Source organism: Tiliqua scincoides, chromosome 2, assembly GCF_035046505.1.
Source record: "Tiliqua scincoides isolate rTilSci1 chromosome 2, rTilSci1.hap2, whole genome shotgun sequence".
NCBI classification, from domain to species: Eukaryota; Metazoa; Chordata; class Lepidosauria; order Squamata; family Scincidae; genus Tiliqua; species Tiliqua scincoides.
This window is the reverse complement of record NC_089822.1, coordinates 93000148-93020346: the sequence shown is the minus strand read 5'-3', so window position 1 is coordinate 93020346 and position 20199 is coordinate 93000148. Positions and strand designations below refer to the sequence as shown.

Sequence of the window (20199 nt, the reverse complement as noted above, 5' to 3'; positions counted from 1 at the left end):
TATGCTTTTATTGCCATTCAGACTTAAACTCACCTAGAAGCCCTTGAATCAGGAGCAGAGCTTCTGACAGAGTGCAGCCTGGCTGGAAGTCACCTCCATTAGGGTAGATATCTATATGCCCAACAGGCTTCTGTATCCCAATACTGCGATCTGGGGAACCCCTGGTGAAAGTGTGCACAACATCTACAAAGGCAGCATCATCTGGTGAAAGGCGTTGTGAATCCTCAGCATATTCAAAGTGGGGTCCAGCAGGATCTAAACCTTTACAGGATGGTAGAAAAGATAGTTATTGTTGACTTGGAGTCACTGATGTACCGTAACAGCCTATGAAACTAGGCACAACAATGGCAGCATTCAAATCTCTTACTGATATCATTGTTTCTGGTTGTGCCCACTATTATTGAAAGAGAAAAATATCCTAAGTAGTTTAAGGTTGTCAACACAGTCAATGGGATGTTTTGTTCCCCTTTGCAACTCTCCTCCATTGATATCAATGGGAATTAAAGTACCGTCAGATACTCGCCTATAAGATGAGAATTTTCTGCCGATAAATCAAGTGTAAATTATCTCCTGGTCTTATCTGCAGGTCAGGGTTGTTCAGGCACAGGAAAAGACCAGAGAACAACAAGAGGACAATGCAGAGATAATTATAAGGTTATTAATCTCTACGGCAAAGAAGCTGCAAAGCTGCAGCCAAAGTTAACCTTTCCACTGCTCCTGAAAAAACAAGCTAGGGCTCAAGGCTTCCATTTAAATCAAGCAAGCCTCCTCTTTAGTAGGGCCCTCCTGCATCCTCCTTCCATTTTGCAAATGTTTACCTGAGGTCTGGTTTTTTAAACACCAACATGGAATCCTAATTTCCATCTGAAACAAAGTCTGAGGCTACAATTCAGGCTACAATCCATAGATGTTAAGAACACCACCCATGGAAAGCAATGGGTCTACTTCTGAGTAAATAGGGTTGCAACCATGTGTAGCTGGGCTTGCTCATGCTCATTCCTTGTTGCTTGCCTCTCTGTGAAGTGAACTGCACACTCCCAGTTACGTGTTATAAGTTGTATGTTCTATGTTGAGCCTCTGGCTTAACACACCAGGCACCTTAAAGAAGGATTTGATTAATGGTTCTACTGGTATGTTGTTTACAGAGAGTAAGCACACTGTAAACAACATACCAGTAGAACCATTAATCAAATCCTTCTTCACTATCAGTGTTTACAAAAAGGTTGTGAAGGCCAGAATTTTAAAAAGTTAAAGAATAAAAATGTATCTTAGAAACTTTTACTATATTTTTAATAAATTAGAAACTGTACAGTTTGTAGGTAACAATCACTAGTAGGTTATTTTTCAGAATCTGGCCTTGGGTAAAATCAGACAAAATTATAGTCAGACACCCCCCTTAAGGTTAATCCCCCCCCCCGGACTTTTCCAAGGGTCATAGAAAATTCATTATTTTTGCTCAAAACTTGCCCTCGACTTATCTGTGAGATAGACTTTTGCGTGTGTGCCTGCGGTGCTCTTGCTTGCATAATGTCCCTCCGTCTGCCAAATCAAATGCAGATGAGTAGAACTGAAAACTACTGCAATGTAGCACTTCAACTACTTGCCAAAAAACTCACTGAAGAAGGGTTATAAAGTGATTTCTCTTCAAGAATCAACAGTCAATACTCATGTAGATTTAGAAATGACATGAATTCTTCATCTCTTCTGGGAAATGTATTGTTATATAAATAAAATCAGTACAGACTATATTCAAGACAATGAGAAACAAATGCCTTAAAGCATCCGAATTAGAATTTCTAAGGCAAAGGCAAAAAGTGACATGCATAATCACTAGAATAAACCCAAGAAAGGATCATTAAAATGCTACATTTTACTTCTTTACTCAGCGTGTGGTCGGTCTGTGGAACTCCTTGCCACAGGATGTGGTGCTGGCGTCTAGCCTAGACGCCTTTAAAAGGGGATTGGACAAGTTTCTGGAGGAAAAATCCATTATGGGGTACAAGCCATGATGTGTATGCACAACCTCCTGATTTTAGAAATGGGTTAAGTCAGAATGCCAGATGTAGGGGAGGGCACCAGGATGAGGTCTCTTGTTATCTGGTGTGCTCCCTGGGGCATTTGGTGGGCCGCTGTGAGATACAGGAAGCTGGACTAGATGGGACTATGGCCTGATCCAGTGGGGCTGTTCTTATGTTCTTATGTAAATAAAGGCTTTAAAATCTTTAAACTTTTTCTGAAATGTCAAGTGGCTCTTATAAAAGCTCCATTTGTACAGGAGTTGTATTGCCATTTTCTGAAGAAAAAAAACAAACCCATATTCCTATAACAGCCTATGAATTATAAGTACCCATCTGAACTAAGAGCTTAAAGCAGTCAGTCAAGTTGTCTGAGCTCAGTCTAGCGCCTGCGCACTGGACTAGCCCAGTTGTCCCGCCCCCTCAGGCCAGCCAGCCAATCAGCTGGCAGCAAATCCCTGCTGCCAGCTGATAGGGTTCTGGCATGGCAATCATTGCTAGCACGCGCCATACAGGTGCGCTAGCAGCCCTTATTGTTATTTTTGATTATTCTATAAATGAGATGGTAATTTTTCAAGAAATGAAATCCTCAATCCATGAATCTCACTTAAACCAATGACAACTCTGAGCAAAGTGTTTCAAAGTGTTACTACAAACCTTTGTAGTAGTAACCTTTATTGTAACCTTTGTTTTTAAACACACCACACACAGAGAGTCATGACACCTGCACAGCATCATAAAAAATAATGGCACAATCAGGTTGCATCTTTCACAAGGATTTTGTTCTGAAATCAGCTCATAAGGCAAAAACTGCCTAAGTTAAAGTTACCTTTAATTTAAAAAATACATCATGTCTCTTTAAAAACTAAAATCACATTATGAAAGATGTGCAGAAATTGGGACAACTGAGGGAACAGCAGATTCATTTTCCCATCTTATGTTCACTCTGGAGCATATACTGTAGATACTCGCCTATAGTACATGAAATTTTTGCCAAGTAATCAAGCTCAAATTCTCACTTCGCCTTATCTCCAGGTCAATCAGAGGGCAAAGCCTATCAACTCAGAAAAGTTTCCTTTCTCAAGGGCAGACAGGCACCAAGTTTCCCAAGCAACAGGCAAGCACAGCCCCTTAGAAGCAAGTTGTTAACCTTTTATTCTTCTTCCTTCTGCTGCAGCCTGGTTCTGCTTGGCAAATGCTTGCAAAGCAGGTCTGTTTTTTGAAACATCAGGATGGGAATCCTCCTTTCCATCTGAAGCAGGTTACAATTCAATGCACCCTTAAGAATAATACCCATGGAAAGCAGTGGGTCTACTTCTGAGTAAAAAGGGTTGCAAATATATGCAGCTGCATCTCTTTGCTGTGAATTGAATTGCACACTCCCAGTTATGTGTTATGGGTTGTATGTTGTATGTAGAGCTTCTGGCTTAACACACCAGACACCTTAAAGGTGTCTTTGATTCATGGTTCTCCTCATGTCCACCTTAAGGTGGATTTGATTCATGGATCTCCTGCAGTGGTTTCCAACCTTTTTCACTTGCATATCCCTTGGCAGCCCATTTCCATAAATTGTATCCTTCATATTAGCAAAATGTTTGTAATTAATACTACAAGCTCTCATCTCCTCCATATGAAAGCCCAGACTTCATGTATTTATCACAGTGTTTTCTCTTTTTATCTGTTTGAAGAACAGAAGACTCTGCCCTTGCACTGTTTTGCACCAGAAGTGTGCTGAGAAATTCTGGCTGATTAAAAACCAGCACAGTAAAAAAGCTGAAACATAATATGGAAAGTGATCAATCACTGGTTCATACATGAACTGATGACCAAAAACTAGCTATTGGTGGGGCTTTCACAGCCAACTAGCTACCTCCCTTCCTGCCTTGCTGGTCCTTGCAAGGCATTCCTCCCTTGCAAGGCATTCTGGAGCATGGTCTGCCTTTTTCTGCCATTATTCCATTCTTTTTCAAGTACCTCTAAAGGTCCTGTTGAATGTCCCTGGAAGTACATGAATATCAGGTTGGAAACCACTGTTTTACTGGTATGTTGTTTACAGTGCACTTACTCTGATAGTGCTTACAAAAAGGTGATGAAGACCAGAATTTAAAAAGAATAAAAATGTATCTTATGATCTTTTACTATGTTTTTAAATAAATTAGAGACTACAGTTCTTAGGTAACAATTAGTGGTGGATTATTTTTCAGGATCTGGCCTCAAGTAAAATCAGATAAAACTATAGTCAGACAACCCCCCCTAAGTTTAACCCCGACTTATCCGAGGGTCATAGAAAATTCCATGATCGCTGGCTCAAAACCTGCCATCGGCTTATCTGTGGGATTGACTTATGGGCAAGAGTCTGCAGTACTTAATAAGTGAAATGGCAGGGAGAATTGCCTGAATTATTTAAACTGTTCGCGTGCTCTCTCTCTCATCATCAAGTGTGTATACATGAACTTTCAAAAGTAAAATGTGTGCATAATGCAACCTGACTGTACTTCAAGCTGGAAAAATATGCATTTTCAATGTCACAAACCTTTCATCACATTTCTTTATTAGATTACTATAGGAAAGCAACATTTACCATGTGGAGTAAATTGCAGATTCCACATTCACTTTATTAACCCAATCATAATAGCAGGATGTTCTTACCAGTAATTCTGTTAATCTTCTGGTTGGTGAGGCTTCCAGCAATGCCAGCAATATGGGCACCAAGGCTGTATCCCAGCAAATGGATATTGTCCAGAGAATAACTCAACTCATCCTGCGAATGATCATTTTAAAGAGATTAACAGTCCATTCCTTACACGCACTGGAATGAGGAGGCCAGCTGGCCTACTCCGTACCAAGACTGGGGTTGGGGCTGCCTTTGGCTGAGCCCGGGGCAAGACGAATGCATTCCCCTTACCCCGGGTAACGCAGCAGCAGCCCCAATGGACTACTTAGGTCTGCACCATCTAAAGAGGTGGCGGAGATCCAAGCAGCCCAGAGCTGCTCTGGCTCACATGGGCTGGGGTTAGGATCTGGCACAAGTGCTGGATCCTGGCCCCACCCCACCCCGCTTGGCTGTGGCCCACCCGCCACTCATCCTCCCCTAGAATGCCTCTTTCCCACCCTCTCAGACCCACGCACTGGCCCAATACGACTGTGGCGAACCTACTTTGGGCCTTCAGACTGCAAATACAAATTTATCTGGGAATTCAATGGAATTTACACCCGTGCACACATGCATAGGACTGTGTGGTAAATGGCCATTCTACGCATCACTTACTTGGAGTAGGTCACACTGAATTCAGTGGGTCTTACTTCCAATAAACATATATTTTGGTTCCACATGTTGTGGAGTTGTGTATACAGGCATTTCCCCCCCCCCCCACACATATATATATCCACAAGGGTTGCATTACAGACAGCCTCTTTTGGATACCACAAATCTGTGGATACCAGGCAATCACTTTAAAAATAAGTAGACAATAAAGAATCACAATGTATTGTGATGCATTCCGAGGCAAGCCTGGATGAACAGATGGGCCTCATCACAACACAGAAGGGGCTGCAGGGAGCTCGGAAGATGCCTGGAGCCCATGAAGTGCAGTGGTTTCACTGCACAACAGTAAGGGAAGATATTTTGGGCTTTTTTCTTTATTTTCTGCATGTTTTTAAAGTGGTCCCCCGGTATCCGTGGGAACCGCAGATAACTGTATTTACAGTTTCGGCAGCTGCATTTTCAGAGGGACACCTGTATTAATGTACAGTATACAGTAACCCTGTATTCACAGGTTACTTATTCGCAGTTCACCATTTGCCCTGTCACTTCCCATTAGCCCTGTGCTAATTATAGCCCTCCAACCCACTTCCTGTTAGCACTGCACAATTAACAGGTAGCAGATTGGAGGGCTGCCATCAATATGATGCTAAGAGGAAGTGGCAAGCACAGGAGACAGCAAGACATAGGAAACAGTGACAGGAGGACTGGAAACAAAGACAGAGACAGATACATTTGATGCATCCACTACCCAAGTGGATATATGCACTAACCAGAGACAGGCACATCATTTGCATGATGGGGGGAACTTGTGAACCACTTCTTGCTAGCATAGCACCCTAGAATGCCTTTCAGGACCATGATAGGTATCCCCGCTGATAGGGGAACTACTGTACATAGTTTTAGTTTGCTTGCCACCAACAATTGTTGATTTAGGACAGCTTCCTTAAAGTATTCATTTAAAGACCAAAAACGCTGTAACAGCAATAATTGTTCCACCAACCCTGCATGCAAATCAGTGGGACTGTTATTTCGCAGAAGATGTAATTTTCATCCTAAGTAATTTTTCATGTTTCTGAAAAAGAGCAATTGGAGTGCAAGACATCCAAACATAAAATAAAATACTATGCAATGATATCCTGGTTATTCTGCCTCAGCAAGTGGCCCAAGGTAGCTCATAGCACTAACAGGATAAATGCAAACATTAAAACTAAACCACAGGATAACAGTAGAACATACATCAGCTAAGAATATATAAATTCTGCACATTTATATCTGCACAAACGTTGCAGAATTCTGCACATTAGAGCCTACACACACACTGATATTCCACTGCACATTTATATTGTATATGCAGGGATATTTTCATGGGAGAAGATTCAAACATGTTACCCCCTCCCACTTGCACTCTCAATTAGGAAGAGTTCAGGAAGAGCTTCATGACACTATTCTAATGATTACCCAAGTTCTTCATAAACACTTACCTCTAGCCAGTTGACAAATGTGGCAACATCTTCTCCCACCAGCTTTGTGTACTCAGCAGATACTGAATAATGTTGACTGGACCGTGCTAGCCAGTCAACAATAATGACGTTAGAGTCAGGTTCCCTCTTATACAGTGCTGTCACCAGCTTGGGAATCCAGCTCTCAAACATTCCAGTCACCTGGAAACAGGAAGAGGTTTCAATGCATGGCAGAGATCAAAATGAGTAACCAATGGGTATACACACAGGATTAAAGACTTCTTTAAAGACTCCAGAGTAGAAGTATACCCTTTATACTTCACAGAAAAGTATAAACGCAAGGGAGGATAATATCAGCTTTCACACTGAAGTTTATTTTAGACCAATATATATAGGACAGATTAATCAGTGGCTATTAGCATAATTAACAGAGAATTCACTGTCATACAATGAATATGACATATGAATATACATATACTATATACTGATACTGTGATTTTTATTTGTGTGTTCTTACCTCAATTCCAGCTATCACTGTGATTTTTCTTAACTTGAATAAAAATGTTACACACACACACACACACACACACGTATATATACACATACATACATAAGTGTATATATGAATGAATATACATATGCAGCGATGCATAGTAGCTCAATGGCTAAAAAAAAACCCAACCATCAAAACGGAATTAAGACATTAATTGGGGATTAAGGGCATTATTAAGGGCTATTAGCCATGGTAACAAAACGAAAACTCCCCTGTACAGGGTGGCCACACAGTCCCTGTGCACAAGATTGTGTGCATTTGAGACTGAAGCCATTTAAGCCTGCAAAAGGAGTTTGTGGTCACTCTATACAGAAGGCAATATACTCCAAAATACCAGATGCAGCACACAAAAAATAGGACACTGCATCATCATCATTGCTTTCTTTTAGCTTTCAGAGACATCGGGTTGATTACTGATTATCGGGTTGAACAGAATGCTAGATTATGTGGATCCTTGGTCTCATTTGCCAGACATATAATGAAGCAATGATTTTAATGCTAGTTTATACAAAGATCACAGTTGTAACAACGTTATTTATAGAAGTGCACAAAAGTGCACAAACGTGTCTAAATACAATCTAAAAAAGTCTGATAACACTAAATAGAGCTCAAAAGGACTACTCAGCACTAAAAAGTGTGATGTATCATAAAGGCTCAAAGTGGAGAAGGTAAATGCACAAAAAGGAGATAGAAAACGTACAAAAATTAAGTCGGAAATTCACTGTTGAGCCATTTTTCAAGTCAGCCCAACTAGGAAATTCTTATTGAAGACCCAGGAGAACCTCTTACCGTCCATCCGTGGATCACCACAAAGGTTTTGCTGGTATGATTGAAGTTGCATTTTGCCACACTTGTTTCTTGTCCAGGAACTATATGACAGGTGTCTTCCTCAGGGTTTTCAGATGTCCTTAACGAAAATTTGCTCTCGATACTATTGAAGTCTGGCTTTTCTTCTGCAGTGTTTCCTGAAGCAAAGACAGAATGAAGCATATCATACAATAAAGCAATCGGTGAGCTGAATCATAGCAGCTATTGGTGCTTATCTCAGGGCAAATGTTCCATTTTCACCTCCCAGCAGCTGAAAATCCCCTGCAGGACACAGCAGTAGCCACACTGGTACCTCTGTATTACTGCACAGGGATTTAGTTAGGATTGGGCTGTCAGACAACAGATTGGTGTGGGGCACCCATCTCTGTCTGTCTACTTGCCTCCACGGCTCCTCCTTCTCCTTCCACTCCCTGGACTGGAAAAGGAAGAAAGACAAATGTGGAGGGGAAGAGAAAGCCAAGCTAGAACATTGGAGAGTGGGAGAAGATGGCACATCAAGTGGGGCAGAGGGTAGCATTTCACAGGCTGCATCTGGAGGTCTTCGTCTTGGGTTATGTGCAAGTTTTGTTTTTAAGAAAGCTAGGATTTGAAGCATTTTAAATAAAATCTTGCAGCTCATACAGAACTGCCCTGGGAAACCAAAAATTGCTCACATCTGTTCTACTACAGTATATTCTACTGGAGAGCATTTTTGTTCCAGCGAAGAAGATATGTCATGTTAGAAACAGTGTAGTTTTGCCTGTCCAAGCCTCTTACTATACCAGTTTCAAGTGAAAACATACACTGCTTTTAATTTTTTTTAATGTTGTGTGGATTTTTTTATGCTTTCCGCTCCACTCAGGTCACACATGCCATCGCTCATTCGACAGTACACAGGCCATGCAAGCAGAAGAGCCCAGCAGCTCTATTTAAAAGGATCTCATATTACAAAACTCCTTGTGGCCTGAAGACACATTATGCCTTTTCCTGGCATCCACCAGTGATGGGAGGTACATGGGCTTTGCTCCCACTGCATCATTTTCCTGAAAAGCAGCATTCTGTTTTTCCCCGAACACACAGGGACGGAACTGGTTTTTGTGTATATTTCTAATGACCTTGCTGGCACTCAAACGTGTGTACCACATAAAGTACTTTTGCTATGCTATCAAATATTTACCCGCCATTTTGTAACACAGCAAAATCAAAGCTGCATTGTTTGCTTAGCCGTGGCTCCACTGACCATTTCTGATTAGTTTCACAATCTTCTGATAATATATTAGACAACTGTTATTCAGAACCAGCAAGAGTATGGTGCATGATCCTTGTGTACAACAGAAGCTAGGTGATTCTTGATTACATTGAGGTTTTATTTTTTTCCATAAGGCATAAGTTAAAAAGGAAATTGTTTCTAAAAGATCCAAAGAATATTTTAATTTTTAGACCTTCCATTAAATGCAGGTGTATATTGAAAAGACTACACTGACAGGTTTTCAAGTTCACTGAAGTCACCACCATTGAGCCAGTATCAAATCAGGTTGGCAAATCAAACCAAGGGTGCAATCCTATCCACACTTACCTGGAAGTAAACCCCACTGACTATAATAGGACTCCTGAGTAGAAATGCTGGATGATGGCCGGATCCCAAAGGATCTCCTCTATGGAGAACTCGTGCAAGGAAAGCGCCCTACAGGTAGACCACAGCTGCGATACAAGGACATCTGCAAGAGGGATCTGAAGGCCTTAGGAGTGGACGTCAACCAGTGGGAAACCCTGGCCTCTGAGTGGCCCTCTTGGAGGCAGGCTGTGCAACATGGCCTTTTCCAGTTTGAAGAGACACTTGGCCAACAATCTGAGGCTAAGAGGCAAAGAGGCATAGCCAGGGCGACAGACCAGGGACAGACTGTACTTGCTCCCAGTGTGGAAGGGACTGTCACTCCCGAATCAGCCTTTTCAGCCACACTAGACGCTGTTCCGAAACCACCTTTCAGAGTGCGATACCATAGTCTTTCGAGACTGAAGGTTGCCAACAAATACAGGTAAGCCACCAATCCTCATGCTTAAGTCATTTCTGCCCAACATTGCATATATGCAACAGGAATCAAATGCTTACACATGTGGGCTTGGCAGAAATGGGTTTAATATGCTATGTCATAAGAATACAAATGCCAACAGTTTTAAGAGGAGCATTCCCGATTAAAATTAAGCACAGCTATGTTCTGCAAAATAAATCTAAGCTCTCAAGGCTCCAAATATGTTTCTCTGTTTGAAAGCAATGTTTCTCTGTTTGTTTTACTGACTTTACTGTTTAGGTGCCAAAACAGCTAAAGCTGTGTGTGAGGCAGCAGGGGAGTAAAAGAAGCAATTAAGCTAATTTATATTCAGGGAAAAGATTCTCAAAAACTGAAACTTCTGACACTTTGGCTTCCCTACTTCTGAAGGGAAATATTTCAGTGAAACTCAGTTTGTACATATGATACTGTGCATTTATCAGAAATAGCTCTAAATACATCTAATCTCTGCAAAACAAATATTTCATAAATGTATTTCACACCACTAATATTAACTGCTCACTGCATAGAACTCTTTTCTAAGAGAAATGAACTTATTCTTTCCATTTGGATACCATCTACTGCTAGCTGAAGACCTTTTCCAAGCAAGCATTCCCAGGCTCATTATATGAATTATGCATGAGCCTGGTCTGTCTGGTGCTGATTAATGTTACTCTTTATGATATTTAATTCTTACCTAGTGTTATAGTTGTAAGTCATGAGCTTTAGAATAAAACTGCTACACATAAATACTATAAATAAATGACATCCCACTCCATTGCCAGTTTTTAGAGTTATACTAGAATTGCTATGAAATATAAATATTTATTTTACCTACCAAAAAAGGAAAACCCTCATGGCTGAATAGGCCTTCAGTTAAACATCAACTCTTTACATTTCCACTCAGTGATGAATCAACAAAGTTCTGAATGGAATAAGAGGAGCTTTCAACTTTACAGAATATATATAGGAAACTCATAATAAAGACTTCTGGTCGTGGAAGTTCCTATTCCAAACAGGAAAGCAAACAAGAGCACCATGGTTGTGTTTTATTTATGCACTTTCCTTTCTCTGCATTTAGTTATTATGTACCTCTGGTGTGTTAAGTTATTTCAGAAACATCTAAACTTTACCACTTTGTGCCTGGTGATATCACTTCATTTCTGAGGCACTGAAATGCCATGTTAAATATCCTACTATCTGAAATATCCTGCCCACTACCCAAGTAGATATATGCACTAACCAGAGACAGGCACATCATCACCCAAGGAAATTATTTTCATCCAGTGTGCCAAGGCACATTGATGTACTATGATTGGTCCGCAGGTGTATTATAGGAGTTTGGAGAGGGTCATTTATTAGTAGTGCCATTGGGGAATGAGAGCCCCCCACTGGCAGTGCAGTGTGCCTGCCAATTGTCTAAAAACTGATGGTGTACCTTGACAATTTCAGTGCCTTGTCATTGTGCTGTGAAATGAAAAGGTTTGAAAATCATTGATGTAAGGGACAAGCAACTGCCTCAGGTGTCAGGAGTTTTGGGCCAGCTCTGGGGGCAGAGAGATATAGCTTCCTACAGGTGAACCATTAGTACTTCTGGGACTGCTAGAAACTGTTTAATCAAGTAAAGTCAGATAACTGGGGGAAGAGAGAAATAAGGTGCTAGTTTACAGCAAGGAACAGAGAATGTTTGAAGCATAGCTCCCATGCAACCACTATTTATGTCAATGCAGTATACCAGAACTGAGCAGCGTTCCATGAATTGGGTGCACATGGAAAAATTAGAATTGCTATGATGTGTAATGTAATCCTATGCACGTTTACTAAGAAGGAAGCCCCACTTTGTTCAACAGATCATACTCCTAGGTAAGTGTGCATAGGATTGCAGTCTTAGGGCCCAATCCTAACCAACTTTCCAGTCGCTGTGCAGATGTGCCAAAAGGGTGTGTGCTGCATCCTGCTGTGGGGGTGGCGCCATCTCAGAGGCCTCCTCAAGATAACGTTTGTTCCCTTACCTATGGACTGCATTGGAAGGTTGGATAGGTGCTGGAGGGTTGGATAGGACTCAGCCCTTACGTGCCTACAATACTTTTAATACAGTACTTTCCCACATACAAGTATTTAAAGAATCTCTGGACAAAATACACTGGACATACATTATGGACAAAATTCACTACGGGTTAATCTCTTACATTCCAGTGTGGTCATAAGGATTACTAAGATAGTGCATGTGAAGTTCTTTAAACCTTGTAAATGTACTACATAAATACTAAATTATATCGTTTTAACTCTCAGGAATTGCAACAGAAGAAATGAAAGCATATGCTTCAGTTATAAGGGTTATTGCTTTATGGCAGTCAGCACCAGCTGAAGAGGCACATCAACATGTTTGGCTAGATAAGATTGGGCTGTTAAGAGAAACAACTATACCAGTAACAATGAGTGCTACTGCAGATAAGGAGTTAATATCAGTTACATTAAGTTCTTGGCCAGAATGTTTCTATAATCCAATAATTTTGCAAAACTAAAAAGTAAAATCAGTTCTAAAACTTGCAAACTTTCCCTTTCAAGTGAAACTGACAATTCTGCCAGAATGGGAAAAAATGCATTTCACATAAGTCACACTGGTAGCTCCCTGCAGCGTAATCTTATCAACTTGAATATCCAACACACAAGAATTCATTTAACTCACTCATAAAATAAAAAGGCTCCCTGTGAATTCAGTCCCACAACCAATAGTGCATGGGTGGAGTTTTGAGAATACTCAGCTCCACAGATGAGAAACAAAAGCCTACCAGTTGTTGATCTCAGGGGTCTCCAAACTCTGGCCCGCGTCAAGCTTCTGGTCCCCTAAGAACCTCTGGCCCAGTCAACAGCTCCAATCACATCTGGAGAGTGTTCTAAGGGCCTAAAAAACATCACTTACTGGTTTTCCTGAAAAATGGAAGTAACTTTCTGGGCCCTCTGAAGGCCTTAGATGGCTTTCTGAGGGTCAAGGAGGCCTCCCCCAGCCTCGGAAAATGCTCCAGGTTTTTTCCATGATGTGCTGGTTCTGAGGTATTGACTCAGATATATTTAAATAAGCTGCTTGGGAGGTGGGGGTCCATATGAGTATGCGCCTTATTTCTGTGATATGTATTTGTGTTGAGGAAAGCTGTAAATTTGAGCCTATTCATTCATCTAAGTTCCATCTCTAATGTATTTATTTCAATTTTACATTTAAAGTTAGTTTTTTTTTTTTCTGGCCCTGGACACCGTGCCAGATATTTGATGCGGCCTCTGGCTGAAGAGTTTGGAGACCATTGGTCTAGCTAAATCTAGTCATTGAGGAATGGTGTGGACGCAAGTGACATGGTACAAGGGGATTATGAATGGCTTTGCATACGTTTTTTGTACTTAAGTGAAGTATTTTCGTTGTCATTCTTTTCATTTTCAGCATTTGTAAGCGTACACAGCATAAATGGCTAGGAAGCTGATGCTGTGCGCTTTTGTTCTCTTCCCCTCATACCAATCATCTAATATTGTGTTAGTCAAGTATATGGAACCAGTATGGGGCAAACATTGTTAGCGTATATGTTCATGTTCCAGTTGGCACTGGTGATCACACAAAGATGTGGTTCTGATATCTGAATTGTATGTCCCCACTGAGCCCAGTGGGACTATTTTGAGTAAGAATGCATAAGTTTAAACTTTACATTGTACTGATCGTGCAATCCTATACGTATTTATTTGGAAGTGAGGGCCTAATCCTGTCCAACTTTCTAGCACCATTGCAGCCCTGAGGTAAGGGAACAAATGTTACCTTGAGGAGGCATCCGTGACTGCCTCACCACCACAGAATGCAGCACATGCCCCATTGGCATGGCTGCATCAGTGCTGGAAAGTTGGAAAGGACTGGGCCCTCAGTCTCACGGAATGCAATGAGTTTTGTTCCCAAGGAAGCACACATAGGAATTGCAGCTGTAACCAGTCAGCCACTCAACACACATATATCCAATCATGTTCTCATACTAAAAGGCCAATTTCCATGCATATTATATTAAAAAATAAACATATATGAAGCAACGCAAACATAGTTATGCAAGAATGTTTTGGTTCAAATACTGTAGATTTATTTTATAACAGGCCTGGCGCTCAGGCACTAGATGAAAAGAAAACATGGATTATGGCTTGATATGGAACGTACCCAAGCCAAAATACAATGTACACGGCCATTCTTACATGTACACCCCTTTTTCATTCAAGTGCATAAACGTCTGGGTTTAAACAAGGAACTGGTCATCACAGTAATCAAACACAAGACAAATACTCTGCCGTACACATCAATAAGATCTTCTGCTTGTCACCTGTACAGGCCAGAGGGGTAGACATATTAGTCTGTAGCAGCAAAAACATTCTTCATGTAATCTGTTCCCATCCAGACAAAATCAGCAGCCAGTCACAAATGCCAAGTCATCCTTCCTCTAGTAATGTATTATAGATTGCCATTTTTGCTTACTACAGATGAATCCGTTGCCTGTTTCTGCACTAAAGGGACCACATTCCTCCTCCTCACAAGACTCTTGGACCTTTAACAGCTACACGGCAAACAAGAATTAAGTCAGTGAAATATTTCCCAGCATGGATATGAAATTTGAAGGAAGGCAATTTCTGCCCGTTAAATAGATATTAAAGACATAGGACTCCTACCATTCTACCCCTGCAGTCACTAAGGCAAATCAGGCTACTGCACAAAATATGTGTTTAAAAAAACAAAAACAATGTATTTAAAATATGGTAGAACGTACGTAAATATCCAAGTAAAACTTGAATATGATCCTCAAACTAAATTATTGCTGATGATCATACACCAAGTGATAACTGACAATGCTGAAAGCTGATCTGAGATAACAAGAAGTTATTCTTTTGACTTAATGCTACAGAAAGATTAACTCTGTTCAGTGTTGATTGTACACTACCTAATCTCTAGTCAAGGGAAAAGCCAGCATTCCCCTCCCTCCCTCCACATTCCTCACTCCACACCAGTGCTAGGGCAACTAGTGAAAACTGACAAAGCTTCTCTCCCACTTCAACAATAAGTACCCAAAAGCTTCATTAGCTACACTAGACTTCTCTGAACTTGGGGTAGGGGGGATGAAGACAACCCTGTTAATTTCACCCCATGGTTTTTGAAAAAGATGAATATTAACATGTACTCCAAAGCTGCTGATGTGTCTACATAATGAAACTGAAAAGATTTTTTTCATCTGCAGCAAGAACCTTGATGTAATTGACAACGTCTGTGTGATAGATAAAAATGGCTTCTCCAGTGGAGAAAAATTCTGTCAGTTTCACTGTTAATTTTTATTTCATTTTATTTAAAAAATGGAGGGCAGGTGGGTTATGGAGGTAGGATTACACTCCATCACCAACATCACCACTGACTGCTTCTCTGGTCTTCATGAGCCAATACTACTACAGTCAGTTCACCCCCCTGCTCCAGAGACTATGCTGGTAAACAAAGAGATGTAATGGTTTAGTATGAACACTGTTCAAATTCTCAAGAGCAAGTGTGCACAAATGGTGTCATACAACTTAGTGTGGAGAACCATACCCTTCAACACTTCACATATGAAAATAGGGGCACTTTGGGGCATTTGTAATATCCCTGTTCTTATCAAGAATCATTGGCCAAGGCCCTCCCTCCTCTTACTACATATTGTTAAAGTTCCTGCCTGCTGTATTATTTTACCCTTCAATAACATTGTCCTCTCCCAATCTCAAACCAAAGAGAGTGGTTGTACTTTTGATGAAAGACAAGCCAGAAAAAAAGCACAACACATAATGTGTTGTCAGCAATTCAAAAATGAACCTTGCCAGTCACAGCAAGTCAGGCACACCATGGCACCTTAGTGTTCATGCGCAGACGAACCAAAGGCAAGATGCTCATCTTCTAAGGCCTTCCCTCCACTGAGAGGTTCAGCTTGTAGAGGCATGGGGGAGAGGAGATGAAACATGAAGAACAGCCACTCCCATTGCAATGTGCTCAAGTTCTCCCAAGAGTCAGCAAAGGCCAAGGTAAGTGATTTGCCAGGATACACACCAGGAAACAGGAGGGGAGAGAGGGAATTTTACCAGTGTCCTGCTTTCCAATCCCGGCGCAGATGAATGGGGCAAAAAAAACAAAACACTGCATTCTCATGTCTCAGGGCCAAATCCTAGGCAATTTTCCAGTGCTGGTGCAGCCATGCCATCAAGGCACACGCTCTATCCTCAGGCCCATAGCCAGGATTCTAGAGGTGGTGGTGGTGGTGGTGGTAGTAGTAGTAGTAGTAGTAGTAACTTTATTGTCATTGTGCTACAGCACAACAAAATTTATGCACCTTTGAAATACATTCTACAGTTCCAACAATCACACTCTGCACACTCACCCACACATTCTATACGACATGCATCATCATGTAAAAACAGTATAACAGACCATAATGCCCAGGAGCATGGTAATAACTATATCACCTTATTCAAGGTGGGATACCTATCATGACTTGTAACCTGTGATGGACTTTCCTCCAGAAATGTGTCCAATCCCCTCTTAAAGGCATCTAAGCAAGTTGCCATCACCACGTCCTGTGGCAAAGAGTTCCACAGACTAATTACAAGCTGGGTAAAGAAATATTTTCTTTTGTCCGTCCCAACTCTCCTGACACTCAATTTTAGTGGCTGTCCCCTGATTCTGGTGTTATGTGAGAGTGTAAAGAGCATCTCTCTAGCCATCTCTTGCATAATTTTATATGTCTCAATCATGCCCCCCTCAGGCCTCTGTGGCTATTTGCTGGGTGGGTAGACCTGGGCTCCCATTCCAGCCAATCTCCCTGACACCTGACCAGTAGGTGTTCCCCTGACACCTGATTTTGCTCTCCATCCTGGTGGGCACCCTTCCCTGCTGGCAGGACAGTTGGGGGGCTATGCACCCATGGCCTCCCCCAGATCTGCCCCTGCTTAGAACCTTTCCCACACTTAAGTTCTTGGTTCTCTTTAGCGCAAATGCTTTCCACGTTTCCTCGAACCAGAAAAAGGGTCTCCCCAGCCCCCAAGCAGCAGCCATTAATTTTAAAAGTTTATCTGAAAGGCAAGAACCTGCCCCCATGATTTCTCCAAACAGAAACATTTCTCCCTGCCCCCCCCCCCACAGCAGTACCATTCTAGTAATCAGCATGTTCAACAGTAGAAGAAAGGAGAAATCTCTCCCAACCTTCCTGTAGCTGCTCTTGACCAGCCCCGCTCTCCATGTGTTCTGGATGGGGGCAGGGTGACCAGAGGTCATAACTTCCAAGGAGCCCCCCAGGACCCTTTTCTACTCACTCTGCACACATGCACTCTCTCTCTCCTCCCCACTCCCTGCCAGAAGCACCTTCCTGTGCACAAAAAATGTGGCAAAAAGGGTGTTAAATCAACCCCAACTGATGCCAGATTAGACAGAGGACAGGTCTGGAAAAAATGCTAGGGGGGCAAACTGCTGCTTCCCCCCCCCAATGCATCCTGCAGTAGAGGAGCAGTCACGCCTCTTCCAGGTAAGGAAGTATTTGTTCTCTTTCCACAGGGCTGCAGTGTGGCTGGACTGGAAAGCTGGCTAGGATTGGGCCCTCAGTTGCCTCCCCACAACCTCCAATGCAGCCAGCTATTTTCAACCACTGTGCCATGGCTCACTGGTGTGCCTTGGCAGGTGTGCTGTGGGACTTTGGGGAGGGTTATTTATTAGTAGGACAACTGGGGGGTTTGAGCACCCTACCAGCAGCACAGTGTGCCTTGTCAATGGTCAAAAAACAGACTGTGCACCTTGACAACTTTAGCACCTTGTCAGTGTGCTGGTGAGTTGAAAAAGGTTGCTCTGGTGGACCCTGGAGATGCCATCCTGTGTTGCCACGCGCATGCATGTGCACTGCACAAAGCCGCTGCGCATGGCTTGTCCTGGAGTGGTCTTGGACACATGCACACTGCGGCAAGCCAGCACTTGGCAAGTGCTCCACCTGTCCCTGCAGTTCACGGTCCCTTCCCTGCTGCGGGAAGCATCTCCTAGCCAGCCGGGGCTTCCCCGTCCAGGAAGCGACACGCGCCTCCGCAGGAGCCCAGGGCAGGCGCGGCTCCCCCGCAGCCCTGAACCAGGGTGACCTTGGCCCGCGTTCCAGGCATTCCACCGCAGGCTCAGGGGCGGAGGAGTTACGAGCGGTCAGCAGGAGCAGCAGCTGGCGGGCCCCTTGCCCGCCCAGCACACTCCTCCAGCGGGCCGGCCAGGGAAGGGGCTGGGGCAGCGGCCCCGCAGCACACGCCTCTCCGTCTCCCCCAATGGAAGGAAGCTGCTCCCCGGGGCGCCTCTGCGGCTGGGGCGCAGCATCCCCACGTGCGCTGCCCCAAGGCCGTGCGGATCAGCCTTCCGGGCTTCCTCCATCCCTGCAGCCACCCACAGCTTCCCTCCGCCCCAGGCCACCGCTCCTCAGCCCTCCTGCAACCGCGGCCACAGCCAGACACGCAGCCACCCCGCCCGGTGGCTCCTCCCTGCCGCTCACGTGTGCTGCCCAAGACAGCTTGCCTGCGATCCGCCACTCCGGCTCTGCTGCTGCAACTTCTCACGCTGGGGCCAACTCCCCCCAGAAGTCTCCTGGCTCCCCCCCCCACACACACACACAAACAGCTGCCCGGCACAGCCGCCCCGGGGCAGGCTGCAAAGACAGGCCGGTTGGGGAGCATCTCCGGGACAGCACCACCGTCCCTGGAGGGCGGCCGCAGAAAGGCTGCGATCCCAGTCACTTTCGTGAGAGTAAGCTCCAGTGACTAGAGTAGGAGTTACTTCGGAGTAGACAGGCACAGGATTGGCCTCGATCCCCTTTTCTCAGTGCTTCCACTCTCTCGGCCCAAGCCTATGCATGCCTACTCAGAAGCAAGTCCCATTAGAGTTAATGGGGCTTACGCCCAGGAAAGTGTGGATAGGAGAGAGCCCAATCCTATGCATGTCTACTCAAAAGCAAGTCCCATTAGAGTCAATGGGGCTTACTCCCAGGAAAGTGTGGCTAGAATGGTCTGTGTAGCACTGGATCCGCCCCCCCTTGTGTGTGAGTGTGAAAGAGAGAAAACACTTCAGCCCACACCACGCTGCCTCCCGCACACAGCGGGGCTTACTCGTGAGTAAGCACGCGCTGTCCCGATTCGCCTCCATGAATGTGCCCCCAGCCCACCCGCCTGCTCTCTACCTTTTTCCCGCTCTGTGCCTGTTCCCTGCCTGCCCGGGGGCTGCTCTTTGCACGCCTCGCCTCCCTACCTGCCTGCCACCTCCAGACCCACTTCTCCTCCCGCGCTGTGGCTTCCCACAGCGAGCCACTCTTCTGGAGGGGGGCGCAGAGCCGCACTTACGCGGGGCTAGGGTGGTGGTGGCGGCAGCAGCGACAAGGCAGCAGCTCCAGAGGCAGCAGAGGGCTCCCAGCCGCGCTCCCCGGCCCATCGCTCCCAGCGTCTGGTCTGCGTGGAACAGCCCCGGGTGGGATCGCAGCGCCTGCAAGGTGGTGGCTGGAGCGTGCGCGCAAAAAAGTTTTCCACCAAATTTAGCGCGCGCCTATAAGCACAAGCACAAGTAGCGAAGAGGGCGCCTTAAGTGAATGGCAATATGCAAATGAGGCCGCGCACCCATTGGCTCGAAGCTGGGCCCGGGAGAAGGGGCGGGGCGTGCTGGAGCATTCCTGCCCCCCCCCAGTCTCACTTGGGCGACCACCGAGGGAACCTACGAGAAGGCAGGCAGTGGCTTGAGAACGCCTTGCAAGCCCTTGGCCGCTTCCAGGCTCGTGGGTGCTGCAGCAGCATTCAGAGAGAGGGACAGCAATGTGGTCCAGGCTTTCTAGGAACATGACTTAAGATGCTCCCACCTTCGGCTGCAATCCTAACCACACTTTCCTGAGAGTAAGCCCCATTGAACAAAATAGGACTTACTTCTGAGTAGACCTGGCTAGGCTCATGCCCTATGTTGCACTGCCAATGGGGTGTGCACTGTAGCCTGGGGCAGTGGGGAAGTCATGGACACTTCCTCAAG

General features: G+C 44.2%; 1 protein-coding gene across 1 annotated transcript in view; it reads right to left on the bottom strand.

The window, feature by feature from the left end:
- The window catches only part of LPL (lipoprotein lipase), a 29388-nt gene extending 9704 nt beyond the window's left edge, over positions 1-19684 (bottom strand). The window contains exons 1-5 of the mRNA XM_066613586.1: positions 19530-19684; positions 8083-8258; positions 6762-6941; positions 4665-4776; positions 34-261 (exon numbers count right to left, since the gene is read on the bottom strand). Of these exons, the coding sequence (XP_066469683.1) occupies positions 34-261; positions 4665-4776; positions 6762-6941; positions 8083-8258; positions 19530-19617 (784 nt within the window). The 5' untranslated portion in view covers positions 19618-19684. The remainder of the gene's footprint in view (positions 1-33; positions 262-4664; positions 4777-6761; positions 6942-8082; positions 8259-19529) is intronic.
- Positions 19685-20199: the final 515 nt, after the last annotated feature.